The 19735-nt window shown below is 42.3% G+C and overlaps 1 protein-coding gene across 1 annotated transcript in view; it reads left to right on the top strand.

Annotated features, from left to right (window-relative positions):
- Positions 1–516: 516 nt before the first annotated feature.
- The window catches only part of PRR12 (proline rich 12), a 116385-nt gene continuing 97166 nt past the window's right edge, over positions 517–19735 (top strand). Inside the window, exon 1 of the mRNA XM_073570839.1 lies at positions 517–1118. Coding sequence (XP_073426940.1) covers positions 1033–1118 — 86 coding nt within the window. The 5' untranslated portion in view covers positions 517–1032. The remainder of the gene's footprint in view (positions 1119–19735) is intronic.

A 19735-nucleotide genomic window follows, 5' to 3' on the forward strand; every position in this document is an offset into this window, starting at 1 on the left:
TGCTACCCCTGCACACAATGTTTGCAGCTGATCATCAAACACAGAAGTGCCATCCCTGCCAACACACTCATTTAGCAGACAGTGTGTTCAGAATGGCAGTGGCTGTATGTAGATGCATGTATGTGTCTGGTGATCAGCTGCAGACAGTGTGTGTAGAGTGGCTGGCTGTAGATGCATGTGTGTGTCTGGTGATCAGCTGCAGACAGTGTGTGTAGAGTGGCTGTGGATGCATGTATGTGTCTGGTGATCAGCTGCAGACAGTGTGTGTAGAGTGGCTGGCTGTAGATGCATGTGTGTGTCTGGTGATCAGCTGCAGACAGTGTGTGCAGAGTGGCAGTGGATGCATGTGTGTGTCTGGTGATCAGCTGCAGACAGTGTGTGCAGAGTGGCTGTGGAATGATGCATGTATGTGTCTGGTGATCAGCTGCAGACAGTGTGTGCAGAGTGGCAGTGGATGCATGTGTGTGTCTGGTGATCAGCTGCAGACAGTGTGTGCAGAGTGTGTGTCTGGTGATCAGTGGTGAGGATGTATGCGCTGCCTGGGCTCTGGTGTAATTTTAGCCTGTGTCTCAGCCCTTTCCTCCTCCTCCTCCTCCTCCCCCTGGCTCTGTGTGGCGGTGGCAGCAGGAGGGGAGTCTTCGCCTCGGTGTCTGCTCTGCCTGCCTTTCTCTCCCTCCTGCCTTCTTCCTCCCCTCCCCCTTTGTACAGTTCACTGAAATGTATGCTGGGAAGCTGAAATAGACACATAGAGAGACTGCAAAAATGGCTGCACCATGAGAAAAAAACCAAAATACATCTGCGATCCAGACAAGGAAGGTTTGCACGCCGAGCCTTCTGGGGGGCTGAGGAGCGCTCCTGCCAGAGGGGGACCCCACATCCAGCTCCAGATCTGATTTTTTGGTTTTGGAGGGGCTGGTAGATCACAGGAGGAGAAGGAGAGCCCGAGAGAAAGGAAGCAGAAGCAATTAGCCTGCAAAGCAAGAGGCGAGAGGAGCCAACCCAGCCCTCTACAAACCCTTCCCCGAGAAATCTATGGATAGAAATTACCCGACCGCAGGCTTTGGAGATCCTCTGGGGGCTGGCTCGGGATGGAGTTACGAAAGGACGGCGAAGGCAAGGTAGGAGGACATGGCAGCTGCGGGGCTCACGTGCGGGGTGCAGGGGAGCATGGCCGGGAGATGGGGCTGCACAGATTTTGGCCCTGGCTATGGCAGCAGGAGGGGAGGTGGAGAGCTGCAGGGCTGAGCCAATGCTGCGTTTACATCCCCCCGTTTATTTTAGTTTAGGACTTGGGGGCTTTGAACCCCCTTAAAATGTGCACCCAGACATTCCAAAAACAAGAGTGCGCCCTCCCGCATCAAATTCCTTGATGGTTGCAAAAGAAGAAGAGGAGCGGGAGGGAGGAAAAAAAAAAAAAAAAAAAAGAATGAATCCAGCCCTGTCTGCTCCAGGCCTGCAGTCTGCAGCAAGGAGCACGTTGCAAGCAAAAGGGATTTCCTTCCATTTTGCCTCATTCTTTTTTTTTTTTTTCTAGCTGGGGAGGGGGATGGGGTGGATTATTGGAAACAAAAAAAGGGGGGGGTGGGTGCCTTTATGGGAAAAATAATAATAAAGTGGGCATGGATGCCAGTGCTTGTGGGGTTAATTGGCTTCTATTGTCTACAAGCAAATGTTGCATAATTTTTTCTTATTTTAGTAACTGTTTGGCTGATTTGCTGTGAGGGGTAATGGGGGGCTGTGTTGTGGGGGGTCTGTGAGGCATTAGGCACAGTTTGTTTATTTTTTGCATATGCAATAGTAAGGCCAGGTGTGGAGGAGGAGGGGACTGAGCGGCCTCCTTCCCTCCCCCAGGACTAAGTATTAATTATGGGGGCCCTTTCATATTTTTATTTTTTGTGAAAGGGAAAGCATCCCCTTTTATCCCCCTTCCCTGACCGAAAGCTGGATGCTTATCTGCAGGAGGGGGGGGAAAGAAAAAAAGATGGAAGGCATTGCGGTGAAATTCATTCCGGTGACATTCATTCCGGTGACAAAGCCATTCAGACAGAACGCCGGTGCGAAGCAATAGGAAATACAAACTTTACCAAAAAATGTTGGCGTGATTTAAAAAAATCCAAATGTATGTTGGGGCCTAATTAAAAGAAATGTCACTGGGTGATGAATATGCAAATTTTTTAATTCCGATTTTTCATTATTTTATTTTTGCATTATTATTGTTCATTATATATTATTATTATTGGAATATTCCCAGACTACTTTGTTGACTTTGTTACATGTGGGATATGGCTACGCTAATAGGGAACGTAACACGTGCAGATGACAGTAAAATCACACCTCCAGCTCCAGTCATTACCTTTGGTGTGATATTTCATGAAGTACACCACCATTATATACTAACAGATCTGCTCTTAAAGGAACCCTAAAAAAAAAATGGCAGTAATTGGAAGTCCTTGAATTGTCCTTTTTTTCGGTCATGGCTTGGATACGTCTCGTTATGAAGCTTGGGTTGTCCGTCCTTGTTGGTTCCTGGAATCTGGGTGACCATGTATCGGCACCATGATGTCTTCCGTGGGGGTTGTGGCCCGGCTTATGTAATATTACAAGATATGGGATGTATGGATGCACAAGTAATTTGGGCCCTCGCTGACGTCGTATGACCCCTTGCGCCCATTGTGAGTGACACTCCCGAGGTTGAGGCGTGAGTTATCTGTCCGATCCAGACCCCATCGCTCATCCTAAAAAAAACAAACATTGAGCCGCCGTTCCGTAATATAATATATTGATTTATTAATTATTACAGTGGGAAACATTTTTTTTTTTTATCCGATCTTAATGAGAGAGAACGGCCGACGGATACATTTTCAGAAGGAATTTTGGTTTGAGTTTGAATATTGTTAGATGCCAAAAATCTTAATTTTCCTTCTTTCTTTTTATGTATCTTTTTTCCTTTTTGTTATTTAATTGAAACTTCGAGTGTAAAGTATGCAAAGAATTGCACATAATCTATGAGGATTGTGTCGGACATTTCGTCAGGTGCAACTTGGCAAGGAACAACCATCGGTTATTGTCTGGAAACAAGTCGGCTGTGTCTAAAATGTTTTTTGCATGATAGATGCTAGTCTGTGATTGCTCTTTCTAATAATTTGTAATAATTTGTAACCATTCTTTACTTGCCCTTCACAGGTCCAGCGCTAAGTTTCCGCATCATCTCCCAGTGTCTGGTATTGTCACTTTGACAGTGCTGCAACCCATCACTAAGCTCAGCAGCTCTGAGTGGCCTGTGCTGTCTACTTGGACAGAGCCGCTCATTCTGTGATTAGCTGCAGTGCTGTCAATGTGCCGTCAGTATTCTCCGGTTCTGGCGGCAAGAGTGAACAAACACATACCCACACGTATTCGACGTCTATTGAGTAAGGCCGGACACGTCTAATTAGAATGTGGCCGGAAGTATGCAGATCGCATACTTTCGGTCACGTGGTTGTCCCCTCTCGCTATTTGAGAATCCTGACAGTGTGCAGTGTGCGCACTGTGAGGATTCACAATTCTGCAGTCATATGGACTGACTGCAGACTTTCATCCTGAACCTGGACAACCACTTTAACAATAAATCTGTGGAAAAAAACGGTTTAAATATGGATGGAAGGCTGAAGTACCAAGTCTGTCCCATGTTTCAATATTATATGGATTCCCGTATACTTTATTGGGCAAATGAGCCGCAAGACGTTTGAGAATAGGACACTTGGTGAATCTCGTGGCCCGGTGACATGGACCCAGTTTTAAAGTATGGATCAATGAAGCTATATTGGTCCACGTGCCAGCCGAATACAGATGTAAAATTAATTAGTTGGGTACAGTCTGCATTTTGGCGTCAGTAGTTCGACTTTTTGTAATCTAGAGATGATTACACCAGATCGCTCCGTCAATTGGACTTTTGCATAGCAGACACTGATCTCTACTGGCTGCCCCAGTGCTTGGCATGGCAGAGGCTTCAATGAGGAGAGAGGAGAAAGCCGCTGCCAGACACTTTTGGGAGCAGCTCATTTCTTATGAAAATTAAAAGAAGCATTAAAATTTCAGTTGCCCGATTCCCCCTCTCCCTTGTCATCATCAGTCAGATGGCCTCCATACACATTAGATGGTCTTTTGGTCCAACCTAAATTGGTGAATGGGTTCTGCAAATTTTCAAAGGGGTCATCCGGTGCCACTTACTTGTGCATCTTACAAAATTAGAATCTCATCAAAAAGTTTATTTAAGCTCTTCAGTACAAAAAGTGAAACTCATGTGTTAGATAGTCATGGCATGGCTCCCCAAACCATCACTGATTGTATGGAGAAAAGTGGAGAGGCACACAATCCAAGCTGCTTGAGGTCTAGTGTGAAGTTTCCACAATCAGTGATGGTTTGGGGAGCCATGTCATCTGCTGGTGTAGGTCCACTGTGTTTTATGAAGACCACAGTCAGCGGAGCAGTCTACCAGGATATTTTAGAGCACTTCATGCTTCTCTCTGCCGACAAGCTTTTTGGAGTTGGAAATTTCATTCTCCAGCAGGACTTGGCACCTGCCCACACTGCCAAAGTACCAAGACCTGGTTTACAAACAACAGTATCACTTTGCTTGATTGGCCAGCAAACTCGCTTGACCTTAACCACATAGAGAATATATGGGGTATTGTCAAGAGGAAGATGAGAGACACCAGACCCAACAGTGCAGATGAGCTGAAGGCTGCCATCAAAGCAACCTGGGCTTCCATAACACCTCAGCAGTGCCACAGGCTGATCGCCTCCATGCCACACCGCATTGATGCAGTAATTGATGACAAAAGATCCCAGACCAAGTATTGAGTGCATTTACTGAACATACATTTCAGTAGGCCAACATTTCGGATTTTACAATCATTTTTCAAGCTGGTGTTATAAAGTATTGTAATTTGCTGAGATAATGACTTTTGGGTTTTCATTGGCTGTAAGCCATAATCATCAACATTAACAGAAATAAATGCTCGAAATAGATCACTCTGTGTGTAATGACTCTATAACTTGAGTTTCAATTTGTATTGAAGAACTGAAATAAATTAACTTTTTGATGATGATCTAATTTTGTGAGATGCACCTGTAGTTTTGCTTCAATGAAATTGAGACCTGTGCACATGGGGTCGTAACGTTATTGGCCGCACTCTCCTCTGACGTGAAAGTGAACGGTATCAGATGACCGCTTTGCGTTTGGTTCGGTAGACCATTTGGATCTCTCTGCAGCTCTAATATTGACCCCAAAATTACGGCTCTGCTCACCCTGCCCTGGAGGCCTCCATTCATTCAGCTGATTATTTCATTGTAAGTCATATTTAAGTAACTTATGTGCACATAATGTGATAATTACATGAGAAAATAAGTGTCGGGTGTCCCTGTGTGAAGTTTGAGTTCCTGGGCTGGGCCGGTAGTGAGGGTGATTACAGACGAAAAGGCCGTATTCTTGTCAGTATGTGGTTACTTGCTAAGATGGAAAGGAAGATGCTTTTGTAGAGCTTCGTGGTTGCTGAACAGCTTGCAGTCTAGGCGCTTGAGGGTCCATAGTTTTGTCCTTTTTTTTTTTTTTAACAGTTCGGGTCTTCGTATCTGACAACGTGCCATGGGGCAGCTACTTGCCAAGTACATGAGATACCACATTAGACACTGACTAGCCAAATAAAAGACCCTGCCGGAGCCCAGGATATGAACAGTCTTTGTGGGTTTTGTTATGTTTGCTCATAAAACCATATTGCTGTACTTGCAGAAATTTTCCGGCACTAAATGTACCTAGTGTTCTGCCCTAGAAGTGTAAGGATAGACCACCTACGTACTTATGGTGGTAGACCACGTTTTTGTTGCCGCCTTATAGACAATGGCCAGATGGCGCACAAAGTGACTTCATCTTCCTCACTGTGGTGAACGGCTTTATCGGGGATTTCCGTCTGAATGTTGTTTGGGGGGTATATAGATAGAAACCACATCGTAGTGTACAGGATAGATGTCTAACAGGTATGGAAAAAGGTAGATGTTGGTTGTGGGATTCATTGAGACATTCGATTTATTTAATAATTTGTCATGTACAAGAAAATAGGACCGATTATTCTGATGTCATCCTATGTTCTCGTACATGGGGAAATTAAAACCTCCACCTTCTCCGTTCTGAAAGTCCGTGAAAATTGGATCGGAATCATTGTTAATTTTGAGTTCAAAATTGGACACGTCTCTAATATTTTACGCGGACAGAAAATTGCAGACATGTGACTGGTCCTACAGACTAGACAGCTGCTGTCCGTGAAAAACTGCAAAAATCTGACGTCTGAATGAGGGTCCAGCCATAAGTCTCTGATACTGCTCCCACTGCTAACCATCAGTGAGCTCAGCGGCCTTCCCAAGTTGATAGCACAAGCCGCTGAGCTCTCTGTCAGCTCTCCAGACAATAACAGACACTGGCCTGGGGAGGGTGAGTAAAGAACTTAAAAAATACAACCTGTGGGACTTCCAGTTATTGAAAGACATGGTGTTCCCTTGTAAGAGGAGGGAACGTAACAGGTGTGTAACATGGGTTCCACCTCCAAATCCCTGAATATGTTGGCCGGGAACCCAGCATCGTGACCTAACGCCTTTTCCTTTCCTAGTGGATCTGGTAGCCGGAGGATTTGCAATGGTTTCTGGCAGGGATACATAACAGGTGTCTCCATCCCTGCTGTGCTGTGGCCCCCAAGATCCAATTTCACTGGAAGCGATGTGCGGCCCACTCGCGGTTATACAGATAAATCATTGCTAATTACACTCAAGGTCTTTGCATTGGAAGAAGACAAGGAGTTTGTCTGTAGGTCAGGTAGAAAGCGCCATTAGTGCCTCTCGTTCCCCTGCAACGTAAACCTATCTCCGCACCCTCCTTCATTCCATCAGTGGTTGCAGATCTCACTTCTTATTCTATTTTCTTTTTGTTACCAATTAAACCCCTTTCCTTATTGTTTTTTTTTGGTCTGATTTGTTTCCGCTTTAAGGCATTTTTTTTCTTTTTGTGCCTTATTTTTCCTTTAATTTGCGTCTATTTTTGTCTTTTTTTTTTTTTTTTTTTTTACCATTGTGGGCCTGTTTTGTTTGTGGCCCATTCACTATTGTAACTTTTTTTATTTTTTATATATATTTGTTCAACAGAAATTTTTGCATAAATGTTGAAACGCATGCACAATTTTTATACATCATACAACTTTTTTTTTTTTTTAAGTGAGAAAAACTTGCATTTTATTTTGCACAAAATTTGTGAACCCGTGTGCACCAAAGGGGGCAATAAACTAAAACTAAAACTAAAAAAAAAAAAAAAAAAAAAGGGACTTAAAGCAAATGATGGATGCGGCCTGGAGATCATAGCTTTTAATTAGTGCCAGAAATGCAATGTATGTGACTGATGGTTGGAATGAATTTCCTCTGGGAAAATACTTTTTGATTGGTTGTAATATTTTATTCCTGATCGCAGTGTTCACACCAGCGGATGTCAAAATTTTCTTTCGTTCTCTTTTTACAGTATTGCATCCACATGCAATGGAGAAAATCTGCAGCGAAAATTGTCCTTTGCCGCAGTCTTCCGTACGAAAATCTGGACGATTTAGTGCAGATTTTGCCTCGGTGGAAAAAAAAAATCCATACTCTTAAAGGAATTTATTAAAAAAAAAAAAAAAATTGTCTGACATGTCGGCCAGCGGCTTATCTCTGGGAGAATAACACAATCAGCAGTCTGAAGTTGGACATGCACAATGGACATCCCCCCCCCCACCATCATTCAGCCGGAGCCCCCATACACATAACAGTTGGCTGAACCTGTCGATATCGTCGGATTCAGCTGACATTAGTATAAGGTGTATGGGGGGCTTTACTCATCCTCCGCAGGTCCAGTGCTAAGTCTCTGCTGCTGCTCTCTGTGTCCATTATTGTCTGCAGCGCTGACATCACATTAGCAGCGCTGCAGCCAATAACTGAGCTCAGCAGCTCTGCTTGAGTTAACGGCACGAGCCTCTGAGCTCACTGATTGGCGGACACCGGGAGACTCAGCATTGGACCTGGAGAGAAGGAGTAAAGCACAGGTTGTATAAACAAATTGCACCTGGAGACAAGGCTTTTTTGAACCGTTGTCACTTTTTTTTTTTTTTTTGTCGTGGTGTTAGGAGCATTATCACTAAGAGGCGTCTTCCACGTTCACCCTGAGCACTCAGGATTTACCTGGTAATCATTTTATCTCTTGCTCGGATTTGAACTCAACCTTTGAGTCACCCGGGAGTGAAGACTTTCAGCTAAAATTAAAAAAAAATAAAAATAAATTAGCTGAATATGTAAATGGGCCTATGTTGCATGGGTTAGTAACCCAGCTTTTCCAGGCCCCTGACTGGTTTAATCTTGTTAGTATGGGAGCGGAGATTGTGCAGTATTCCAATGCCCAAGGCGCTGTTCCGATTAGAGCATTTAATCCATCGGAGCTACGGGTTAAAATGTCTGCGTTAATAAGCGTCGACGTCCCCGGATGATAGGACCACCTCTGAAGAAGGTGAGAAATGAACCTTAAGTGGTTCAGATCTTGGAATGTGAGACATATGGCTGAATTTTTTTTTTTTTTTTTTTTTTGATCTCCAGCCGCTGCTTTCATTTCCAGCATTAATTATCCGAAAGTGAAGAGGAAGAAGAGCACTCCTGACACAAAGACTAATTAAGACTAATACCATGAGAAAGGCAGGTTATAGATCCGCCAGCTGGAGATTGGCTGCAGCCTGACGTTCCGGCACTTCCTGATCGCTGGAGGAAGAGGCTGTCACACACATTTGTCGAATGTCTCCTACTTCTGCAAATCTTCGCAGTATATAGACAGAAGGCCTCCGTCTTCGTCTTGTCTGCGGGAGGATCAGACTTAGAACGGGCCCCCCAAATACAGCGATGGGACACATTTTTATTACATTTTTGCCAAGATTCCACTAGTGTTAAATATCATTGATGTATTTGGCTTTTTATATCTCAAATTTGCCGCAGATCTCTGGGAAAAATTAGCGGCTGGTTGGACGCAAAAAGGCAAAATCAGCATGCAAATCCATGGCAAAATTTGTTTAGTTGTGGATTGCCTATTTTTTTTTCACAGCATTTCTGCAGCATTCAAACTGATTTTTTTTTTTTTCGGACAGCATTTTATGTATGAACTCATTTTTTTAAATCACAGATCTGACAAAGTTCTATTCTCATCCGATTTTGCAGGTCGGCCTTTAAACTTTAGGGGGATCCGTATACAATGGACGGAAGATTGGCGGTGTACTACTGAGTTCCACACTTTTTTTTTTTTTTTTTTTTCAGATCCATTGGTAAAAATCTCTTTGATGGTAACAGTCGCACGGATGTAACTGTTCACGCGTCCAACATATAGACCGCAATGTACGGTCCTGCCATGGGTCTACTGTCCCATGCTCGGCAGCCTTGTGAGCATAAATGAGGCTATGGATTTCTGTTCAGGAGATCCACAAATGGTCGAAGAATGTCCTAACGTGAAACTAGCCTTTGCGGGAAATTCGTCAAAATGGTTGATTCTCCAGTTTTGGTCCAGGGTCTCGAGAGTAAGATGCTCTAGATTCAATAAGAGATTTAAAGAGGTTGTCCACTACTTTTTCATTGATGACCTTTCCTTAGGAGAGGTCATCAATGTCTGATCATCCGACACCCCCACCGATCAGATTTGTTGGACGGAAATACTTGTGGAGCTTCTGATGGTGGATGCCGCACGGTGCTACACATACGCCTCCTATTGATTTGAATAGGAGGTGGATGTACAATAAGCCTCGGTCACTACCAGAAAACGTCCAGTTCCGCAAGTGAGTCCTTGCGTCCGACACCGATAATAGCTGATCGGCGGGGGTTCCCGGTGTCTGACCCCAGGCTATAAGACATTGATGACCTATCCTTGGAATAGGTCATTAGTGAAAAAGTAGTGGACAACCTCTTTAAGCCCCGATCACTATTTATAGATCGTTCTTCTGGCAACTATCTTGCCCAACTCTCTTATACAAAGGAGCTCTAGAGCTCCTGTGCTCTCTGAAAGAGCCACCGACAAACCACTCTGGCAGAGGCTTTTCTCTAGAGGATCAATAGTCTGAAAGTTGACATGTTGGACTCTTATCTCTTCCGAGATCATCTTTTGGGGGCCCCATACACAAGAGTTCAGCGGGTTCTCCCAACATTAGTCTGTGGATCCCTTTAGTCCCGTTCTCTTAAATGTTCCTACACTGATCACACTTTGGTGGTCTTTCTTTAGAATGGGTCATCAATGCCCTGAGACCTCCATACATAGTATAAGAAAGTTGTCCGAACCCCTCATTTCAGCTTGAACAGACTGTGTGGACCTCCTGACTCTACCCTGACAGATGATGCTGCGGAAGAGAAGGATTGAGCAGATTTTAATGTTTTCAGGGAAGATAAGCCACTAAAAGAAGAGTCTAACATCGGCTTTCTCCTCTTCCACCATGAGGGCTCATATTTATGGGGGATTCAGGAGAGATGGCTGTCTCTCAAACAGCAGCAATCCCATGTTTATGGCCAGATTAGCACCTGAAACTGATGTCGAGGGAAAGAAGGGTTGGACATGTTGGATTTCAACATGTCCGGTCCCATGTTCAGCCAAGTGCGGCAAAGGCGTGTTCCTTTTTCAGCTAAGTCAAACTGGCCTTGGACACATATAAAGGCTGGCGTCACATATCCAACTTTCGTGGTATGTATGGACCGTGATATGAGGAGCAGTCAAGTGTGTGCTCACCCAAAACTCAACTGCCTTCTATATTCCTATATTGAGTTTGGGTCAGGAGACCCTCACCTGTCTAAACGCCTACTGTGAAAGTTGGATGTATGAATGCGGCTTAAGGCATATGGGCATCATGGGCCTAATTTATCATTTGTTTTTTTAAGGCGCAAATGAAAAACACCAAAAACTGGACAAAAAGAAAGATGCAAATGCAAAAATGAATTGGGCCTCTAAAGTTTGTAAACTTCCTGCACAATCTGCAGTATTTCATCCCTTCCAAGTATGTCTGGCAAGAGACTAGGCACAGCATTGTATTTTGATTTATTGGGATCTAAGGGGTAACGTTTTTCCTTGTGGAGCGTGGCATGTCAAGCCGGTCATGTCAGAGTGAGGAGACTTAAAAGCCATGCATCATTCTTAGGGAAATGAAATATTCAAGGTAATTTGTATACCCTGATTTATTTACTGTCTAAGGCTATGTGTGCATGTTGCGTATTTTCTTGCAGAAATTTCTGCAAGGTTTCAGCATCTCTTGGCAGAAAAACGCAGTGGAAAATCTGCGTTTTTGATGCGTTTTTTTCATGTGTTCTTCTAAATCCATAGAGATAAATAAACATATTTTAAAAAAAAATTGTGATGTCATTTCTTTGTTCAACATCTTCTTTTTCATTCACCATTGAAGACCGTATATATACCGTATATTTATACCTAGCCCAAGGTTTAGTAATGAACAGGTGTCAGCCAAATACCCTCATTAATAAAACGACACATAAAGAGTTAAATAAAGACACACACATGCCTATGTAGGAGCATTACCATAATTAACCTACGTATGCTGTAACAAAGCAGCAACTATCAGAAAACCGCGTGAAACGCAGTATCTGTTTTATTTTTTTTAAAAATGTAAAAAAAAAAAAAAATTGCGTGGGCTCCCGCATAATTTTCATAACCAGCAGAGGGAAAGCCGACCGCTGAGGGCTGATGTTATATTTCTAGGAAGGAGCCAATAGCCATAAAGGTTCCCAGGCTATTAATATCAGCTCACAGATGTTTGCTTAGCCTTTACTGGCTAGTTTATAGGGGAACCCCAGAAAAAAATTGACATGAGCTTGAACCCCCTATAAAATCGAACCAGCAAAGGCTAGGCAGACAGCTGCGGGCTGATATTAATAGCCTGAAAAGGGGCCATGCATATTGGAACCTCCAGGGTAAAAGCATCAGCTCTCAGCATACCCAGAAATTGCACATCTTATAGAAGTGCCAATTCTGGCACTTAGCCTCGCTCTTCTCACTTGCCCTGTAGCAGTGGCAAGTGGGGTAAATATTTTGTATGGTTGATGTCACCTCTGTATTGTCAGGTGACATCAAGCCCACAGGGTAGTAAAGGAGAAGGGTCTATAAGACACCTATCCATTACAAATCCTATAGTTATATGGTAAATGAACACAGCCAGAATAAAATCCTTTATTTGAAATAATCACACAGACTCCTTTATTGAATCTAAATTAACCATACTTACTGAACGCCTAATCCCCGATGCCCTCGTCTCCTGCATACAATCAAAAAATAATAAACCAACATATAATACTATCCTGTCCGACGTGTCCCACTGCAAGCTAACATGTAGAACAGTTACATTGGAGGATGTGACTGCTCTACTCGGCCACCGGCGATACACTGACATGAGGTATTCGCTCCCACAGTGTATCACAGCACTGCCGTGAGAGTTCACTGGAGTTCATCAGCTATAGTGCTCTCACGGCACTACTGCTGTGTGAGAACTTTCACATGCAGCGGTGCCAAAAGCGAGAGCACCAGAGCTGATCAACTGATGTATTTCGGTGAACTCTCACGGCGGCTTATTGATACACTTACACTGTGGGAGCGATTACCTCCTGTATCGCTGGTGGCCGCGTGACATCAACGTGGGACACTCAGTATTAAATGGAATACAGCGGACAGGGAGTATATGTTGGTTTATTATTTTTGATTGATTACAGGAGATGAGGGCCTCAGGGATTAGGTTGTTCGGTGAGTATGTATATTGTATGTGATTATGTCAATGTTTTGTTTCTTTTTTTTTTTTTACAATGGAACTTAGGCACCGGATGATGAGACTATTCTCCCATCAATGGCTCATGCTGTCTCTATTATATGTGACAAAAGACGTAGCCGGATGGGAGTAGTAGTCCCATCAGACGATACGTAAGTACAATCACTATGGGCTGTTCATCGCATGGGTAAGCAGACACCCGCAGGCAGACGCAGACACCCGCAGGCAGACGCACACATATTCTTCGCCCACACACTTCCTCTGTCTGACATCATTTCCTTTTACAATTCCGCAGCAGCGTTTTTGCTGCAGATTTGATTGACTCAGTTGAAGTCAATGAGTCAAAAACACTGCAGAAATGCAAAAAGAATTGACATGCTGCAGAAAAAAACCCACTGCAAATGCGAAAATTTACGGGTCATGTGCATAACGCTTCAGGATTGTCATTGCATTACCTTGCTTTAGTATTCCATTGCATTTTCGGAGTATTTCTGCAAAAACGCATCGTGTGCACATAGCCTAATTGTGATGAGTGAATATGCTGGGATAAGGTGTTATGAGAGCATGCTCGGGTGCCGAGTGTCTTAGTTGTGCTCAAAGAATATGTTCCGAGTCCCTGCAGCTGTTCGACAGGAGCAACACATGTAGGGATTGCCTACCAAGCAGGCAATCCCTGCATGTGTTATGGCTGTCGAACATCGGTGAGACATGCAGCTGTGGGGACTTGGAACATATTATTAGATGCAATTTATTTCTTATTTTTTTTAGGGTTTTCTTTTTTTTTTTTTTTTTCTTTTCTTCCCCAGTAGTTTTGCACACAGGAGCGAGGCATAGCCACACCTCTGCCATGTCTGCCAGTGTTTCTGATGACATAATGCCATTCACGCATGCTTGAGTTTTCCATCTGATAAACAGGAGAGGATGTGAGAGTTGATGACAGATGTGGGGGAGAAGTAAAGCAAATGCATGAATACATGGAGGGAAAAAAGGGAGTAGAAAAAAACAAACAAGTTTTACACTTCTGTTAGGTCATGAGCAAATTCGGGTTAATGTAAATTTGGCGCAGGCTGACGTGAAATTGGGTTTGGCCAATGCTACATATTGGGGAAATGGCTTTTTAGTGACTTAGGAACCAAGTGTCTCATTGTTTACAAAATAACAAACAGTATTTATAAATATTACAGTGTGTGTGTGTGTGTGTGTATATATATATATATATATATATATATATATATATATATATATATATATATATATATATATATATATAATAGTGTGTGTGTGTATAGATACATACATCAAAATATATATAGTACAGACCAAAAATTTGGACAAACCTCATTCAAAGAGTTTTCTTTATTTTCATGGCTATGAAAATTGTAGATTCACTCTGAAGGCATCAAAACTATGAATTAACACATGTGGAATTATATAATTAACAAAAAAAAGTGTGAAACAACTGAAAATATGTCTTATTTTCTAGGTTCTTCAAAGTAGCCACCTTTTTCTTTGATTGCTGCTTTGCACACTCTTGGCATTCTCTTGATGAGCTTCAAGAGGTAGTCACCGGAAATGGTTTTCACTTCACAGGTGTGCCCTGTCAGGTTTAATAAGTGGGATTTCTTGCCTTATAAATGGGGTTGGGACCATCAGTTGTGTTGTGCAGAAGTCTGGTGGATACACAGCTGATAGTCCTACTGAATAGACTGTTAACTGCTTTTTTTTTCTTGCCATAATACAACTTCTAAGTAAAGAAAAACGAGTGGCCATCATTACTTTAAGAAATGAAAGTCAGTCAGTCCAAAAAAATTGGGAAAACTTTGAAAGTGTCCCCAAGTGCAGTGGCAAAAACCATCAAGCGCTACAAAGAAACTGGCTCACATGAGGACTGGCCCAGGAAAGGAAGACCAAGAGTCACCTCTGCTGCGGAGGATAAGTTCATCCGAGTCACCAGCCTCAGAAATCGCAGGTTAACAGCAGCTCAGATTAGAGACCAGGTCAATGCCACACAGAGTTCTAGCAGCAGACACATCTCTACAACAACTGTTAAGAGGAGACTTTGTGCAGCAGGCCTTCATGGTAAAATAGCTGCTAGGAAACCACTGCTAAGGACAGGCCACAAGCAGAAGAGACTTGTTTGGGCTAAAGAACACAAGGAATGGACATTAGACCAGTGGAAATCTGTGCTTTGGTCTGATGAGTCCATATTTGAGATCTTTGGTTCCAACCACCGTGTCTTTGTGCGACGCAGAAAAGGTGAACGGATGGACTCTACATGCCTGGTTCCCACCATGAAGCATGGAGGAGGAGGTGTGATGGTGTGGGGGTGCTTTGCTGGTGACACTGTTGGGAATTTATTCAAAATTGAAGGGATACTGAACCAGCATGGCTACCACAGCATCTTGCAGCGGCATGCTATTCCATCCGGTTCGCGTTTAGTTGGACCATCATTTATTTTTGTACAGGGCAATGACCCCAAACACACTTCCTGGCTGTGTAAGGGCTAGTTGACCAAGAAGGATGGTGATGGGGTGCTACGCCAGATGACCTGGCCTCCACAGTCACCAGACCTGAACCCAGTCGAGATGGTTTGGGGTGAGCTGGACCGCAGAGTGAAGGCAAAAGGTCCAACAAGTGCTAAGCATCTCTGGGAACTCCTTCAAGACTGTTGGAAGACCATTTCCGGTGACTACCTCTTGAAGCTCATCAAGAGGATGCCAAGAGTGTGCAAAGCAGTAATCAAAGCAAAAAGTGGCTACTTTGAAGAACCTAGAATATAAGACATATTTTCAATTGTTTCACACTTTTTTGTTAATTATATAATTACACATGTGTTAATTCATAGTTTTGATGCCTTCAGAGTGAATCTACAATTTTCATGGTCATGAAAATAAAGAGAACTCTTTGAATGATAAAGTGTGTCCAAACTTTTGGTCTGTACTGTGTGTGTGTGTGTGTGTGTGTGTGTGTGTGTGTGTGTGTGTGTGTGTGTGTATATATATAATTATTTTTTAAAAAATTTTCTACTAACAAAAAAAGTGATCTTTCATATTCATTAACTGTGTGGGTCACGTCCTCATTTGTTCCCTGTCTGCACTGCGAGGCCTGGAGCTGGAATGCCAGAAGCAGAATGGCAGTTCCGGTTGCCAGCTGTTACCTGATTGGGCCTGAAAACGCAGCCAATGTGTAAATATTCCCCCTCCCTCCACTCTGTATATATGTGGAATTACAACAGGAAAAGACACAAAAACAGCCTGAAATTAAATGCACCCTGACCGGACTGTGATAACGGTGTAACCTCCGTCCTAGCCATATCCGCCTCCTTTACTGCAGGTGTCTACGTCATAGAAATCTTCTCCGATTATTGTGTGTTTGCGTTATGTTTTTATCCATTTTTGGTGCAGTTTTCATACAAGTTTTTTTTGTTGTTGTCAGAAATTGTGTTGTTTGTCAGCCACACAAAAAAGACACTGTTCAACTGCGTCTGTTAAATTCAGTTTTTGTAAAATCCCATCCAACTGCTTTAAATGGTAGGGTATGTGCACACGTTGCAGATTCGTCTGCGGATCCGCAGCAGTTTTCCATGCGGTGTACAGTACCATGTTATCCTATGGAAAAGAAAAACCGCTGTGCACATGCTGCGGAAAAATCCATGCGGAAACGTAGCGGTTTATTTTCTGCAGCATGTCCATTCTTTGCGGATTCCGCAGCGTTTTTATACCTATTCCATTCTAGGAATCCGCAGGGGAAATCCGCTAGAAATCCGCAGGTAAAACTCAGGCATTTTGACCTGCGGATTCTGCAGATTTTGCATGGAAAAATCCACAGAGGAATCCGCAATGTGTGCACATACCCTAAGGGCTTGTTCACACGCGGCATTTTTGATGCAATTTTTTTTTCCTTGATTTGAATTTTTTTTTTTTTGTGGAAAAAAATAACTCAAAAACAGAATGAGATTTCTAAAACCTCATTCACAAGTGTTTTTTTTTTTTTCCTTTTTTTCTTTTCAGGCTTTTTTACCTGTTGTGTTTTTTTTTCTTTTTTTTTTTTTCAGCATTTCTATTGCAGTTTTTCTTCTTTAAAGATTGAAGAAAAAAAAAAAAGGATCAAGAACAGGTGTAATTTCTGCGGCATATTTCTGGCCATAGATTGTGTTTCATGCAAGGAATATATAATATATATATATATATATATATATATATATATATATATATATATATATAAAAAAAACAGAAAAAGCAAGGTGTGAACATACCTTTTAAATGCAGAAGATTTTCTGTTGGAGTAGAAAAGGATTCGCCACATTGGACTTCTGACAGCCAATCCTTTTGTTCTCCACCGGGTGGCGGCAATAATAGAAAAAAACAGAGCGCTTGACCGATGGGGAGTCAGGAGAAATAGCGGTCAGCCAAACAGTCTGTCTACGGCCGTAAGGGTGTGTTCACATGTGGAATGTTTGCAGCGGCTTTTTCTGCACTTTCTCTTGGCAGGAAAGCTCATTCACTTTGCTAGTGCTCTAAAACCCTGCATATTTTTTTTATACGCTGAAAAAAAAATGCTGCAAAACCCCAGAGTGTGACCATACATTATTATTATTATTATTATTATTATTATTATTATTATTATTATTATTTCTTTATAGATGTAGATGCATTGGTGATAGAGGTTGTACCAAGGACGGTTTATCTCTACTACAAGATATATACAATTGACTTTTTATTTTATTTTTTTTACATTATTTCCTTTTTTTTTCTATTCTTTACGTTACTTTGTTAACTTTGCGTTGTCATAAAAATCACAAAATGCAGTAAAACATTTTGGTGACGAATTGTCATCCCGCGATGATGAAAATAGAATTTACGGCGCGCAGTAATCCAAATGTTGTTCTGTCCCTGCGATTCTAGTACTTCAATTCCTTCCATTTATATTAATTTCTGAAATACAGTAGTGCACGATGCGGGCATAGTCTCGTGTATGTCATGTTGGAAACTCTTTAATAACTATTTTTTCCCCCGTATGTACAGTAGCATTGAGTTTTTTTTTTAATGGTAATTCTGCCTTTTTTGTTTGAAAAAAAAAAAAAGTCCCACAAAAAAACCTCAAAATTAATATTGATCCTTTGGATCTTTTAGAACCCCCTAGGATGACCACCAATCGTTGAGTGACGGAGCCAAATACTGCGTATTGTTCATGGCTTATCCATGCACCGCTCCAGACTCTTATTAGCCTTTTGTGCCTGATAGTTACAGCTCAGCCGGATTCACTGAGCCCCGCTCAGTTATAATACAAGGCGCAGCCACCGCTAAGTACGAAGCTGCACACGGTAAACGAAAGAGCGGACAGAGTGCCAAAGTAAAGTGTTATGATCCCTTTAAACAGCTGTTCCGCGGGGGCGTGGCGGGATGTAACACCGCAGGGGGCGTGGCGGGATGTAACACCGCAGGAGCAGGATGGAATAAAACACCGCAAGGGGCGGAACCTCACAGGGGTGGGATTAGGTGGGAAACTTCCTCCAGAGGTGATATTAATGGCCTATTTTAATTCTTATGGCTTACTCAAAGTACCACTTACAGCTAGGAACATTCTGCACACAGAATAATTTGTAATGTGATCGTTCTGTGCAGGGCTGTGGAGTCGGAGTTCGTTTTGGTTGGAGTCGGTAGAAATGTACCGACTCCAGCTTTAAAAAAAAATGTATTAATATTTCATAATTGAACTTTCATATGAATTTTATAAATGTTACTCAAATATATATGTTCTATCAAACTATGAACAACAGTGATAAGCAGTTCTGCTGGAGATAGAGACATTTCTTACTTCTTGTGTGTCACTGTTCTCCACTGCCCTTATCTAATCTTATACTTGGTTAACCTCATGCTGCCCCAACCCCCCTACTTACAATGTATGAAACTGAAAGTGAAAATATGTTGCAAATTCTTAGTAGTATAGCTCCTCCTCTAGACTAGATCATACTAGGTGTGCATCTTCCAAGCATCTCACAGCTGCCTGCTACTCAGAAGAGGAAGACTGTAAGAAGTATTATCCTTTCAACAAACTTTGCATCAGTTAACTGTGAGTACATGAGGAATAATAACAGTATTACTGACCACTATATCAGTTGTACGACCTGGCAATAATTTTGTACAATTGTTTTTAGGAAAAACAATTGTCATTTGGATTGTGAATGCAGAATTAAAAACCTGAGAATGTCAAAGAAGCATCACATTAAATCAGCTGTATTTGAACATTTCACCATCACTCAAGATAGAAAACATTATGTCTGTCAGTGTATGACAAATGATCCAGACGAAAACAAATGCTGTGAAGCCAAGATGAGTGCATATTCAGGCAAAGATAAAAATGCTCCTACCAGAGCTTCTAATCTAAAGAGACATTTACAGAGCTTTCATCCAGAAGTACTGAAAGCAGTGGATGAGAAAGACTGCATCCAAACCAATGAACCAGTGCCCAGCTCTTCCAGCCAAACAAAGGAGCAGAGAACTTTGCAGCCATCAGTTGCAAGATATTTTGTCAGTGACAAAGTTACTGTGACAATGACAGTAGATACATTTAAAAAACAGATCATAGAGCTTGTTGTAAAGGATAGTGTGCCTATTTCATTATTTTCACAACCAGCTTTTATGTGTCTGAATGGGGAACTGGCCCGCAAGCTTGGTGTTTCTCTGGAGAGAGAGAGTATTAGAAAATTAGTAATCGAAGAAGCTTTTAAACAAAAGGAAGAACTTAAAAAAACTCTCAAGGGGCACTTTCTGTTTCTTAAAATGGATGCCTGCACACGTCACAGAGTGAATTATTTTGCCATCAATGTCCGATTTGTTTGTGACAAAAATGAAATAGTTACCAAGACATTGGCAGTAAAAGACACCAAAGCTCATCACACCAGT

This window comes from Dendrobates tinctorius, unplaced genomic scaffold, assembly GCF_039654945.1.
Source record: "Dendrobates tinctorius isolate UK_male_01 unplaced genomic scaffold, ASM3965494v1 ptg000028l, whole genome shotgun sequence".
NCBI lineage: Eukaryota > Metazoa > Chordata > Amphibia > Anura > Dendrobatidae > Dendrobates > Dendrobates tinctorius.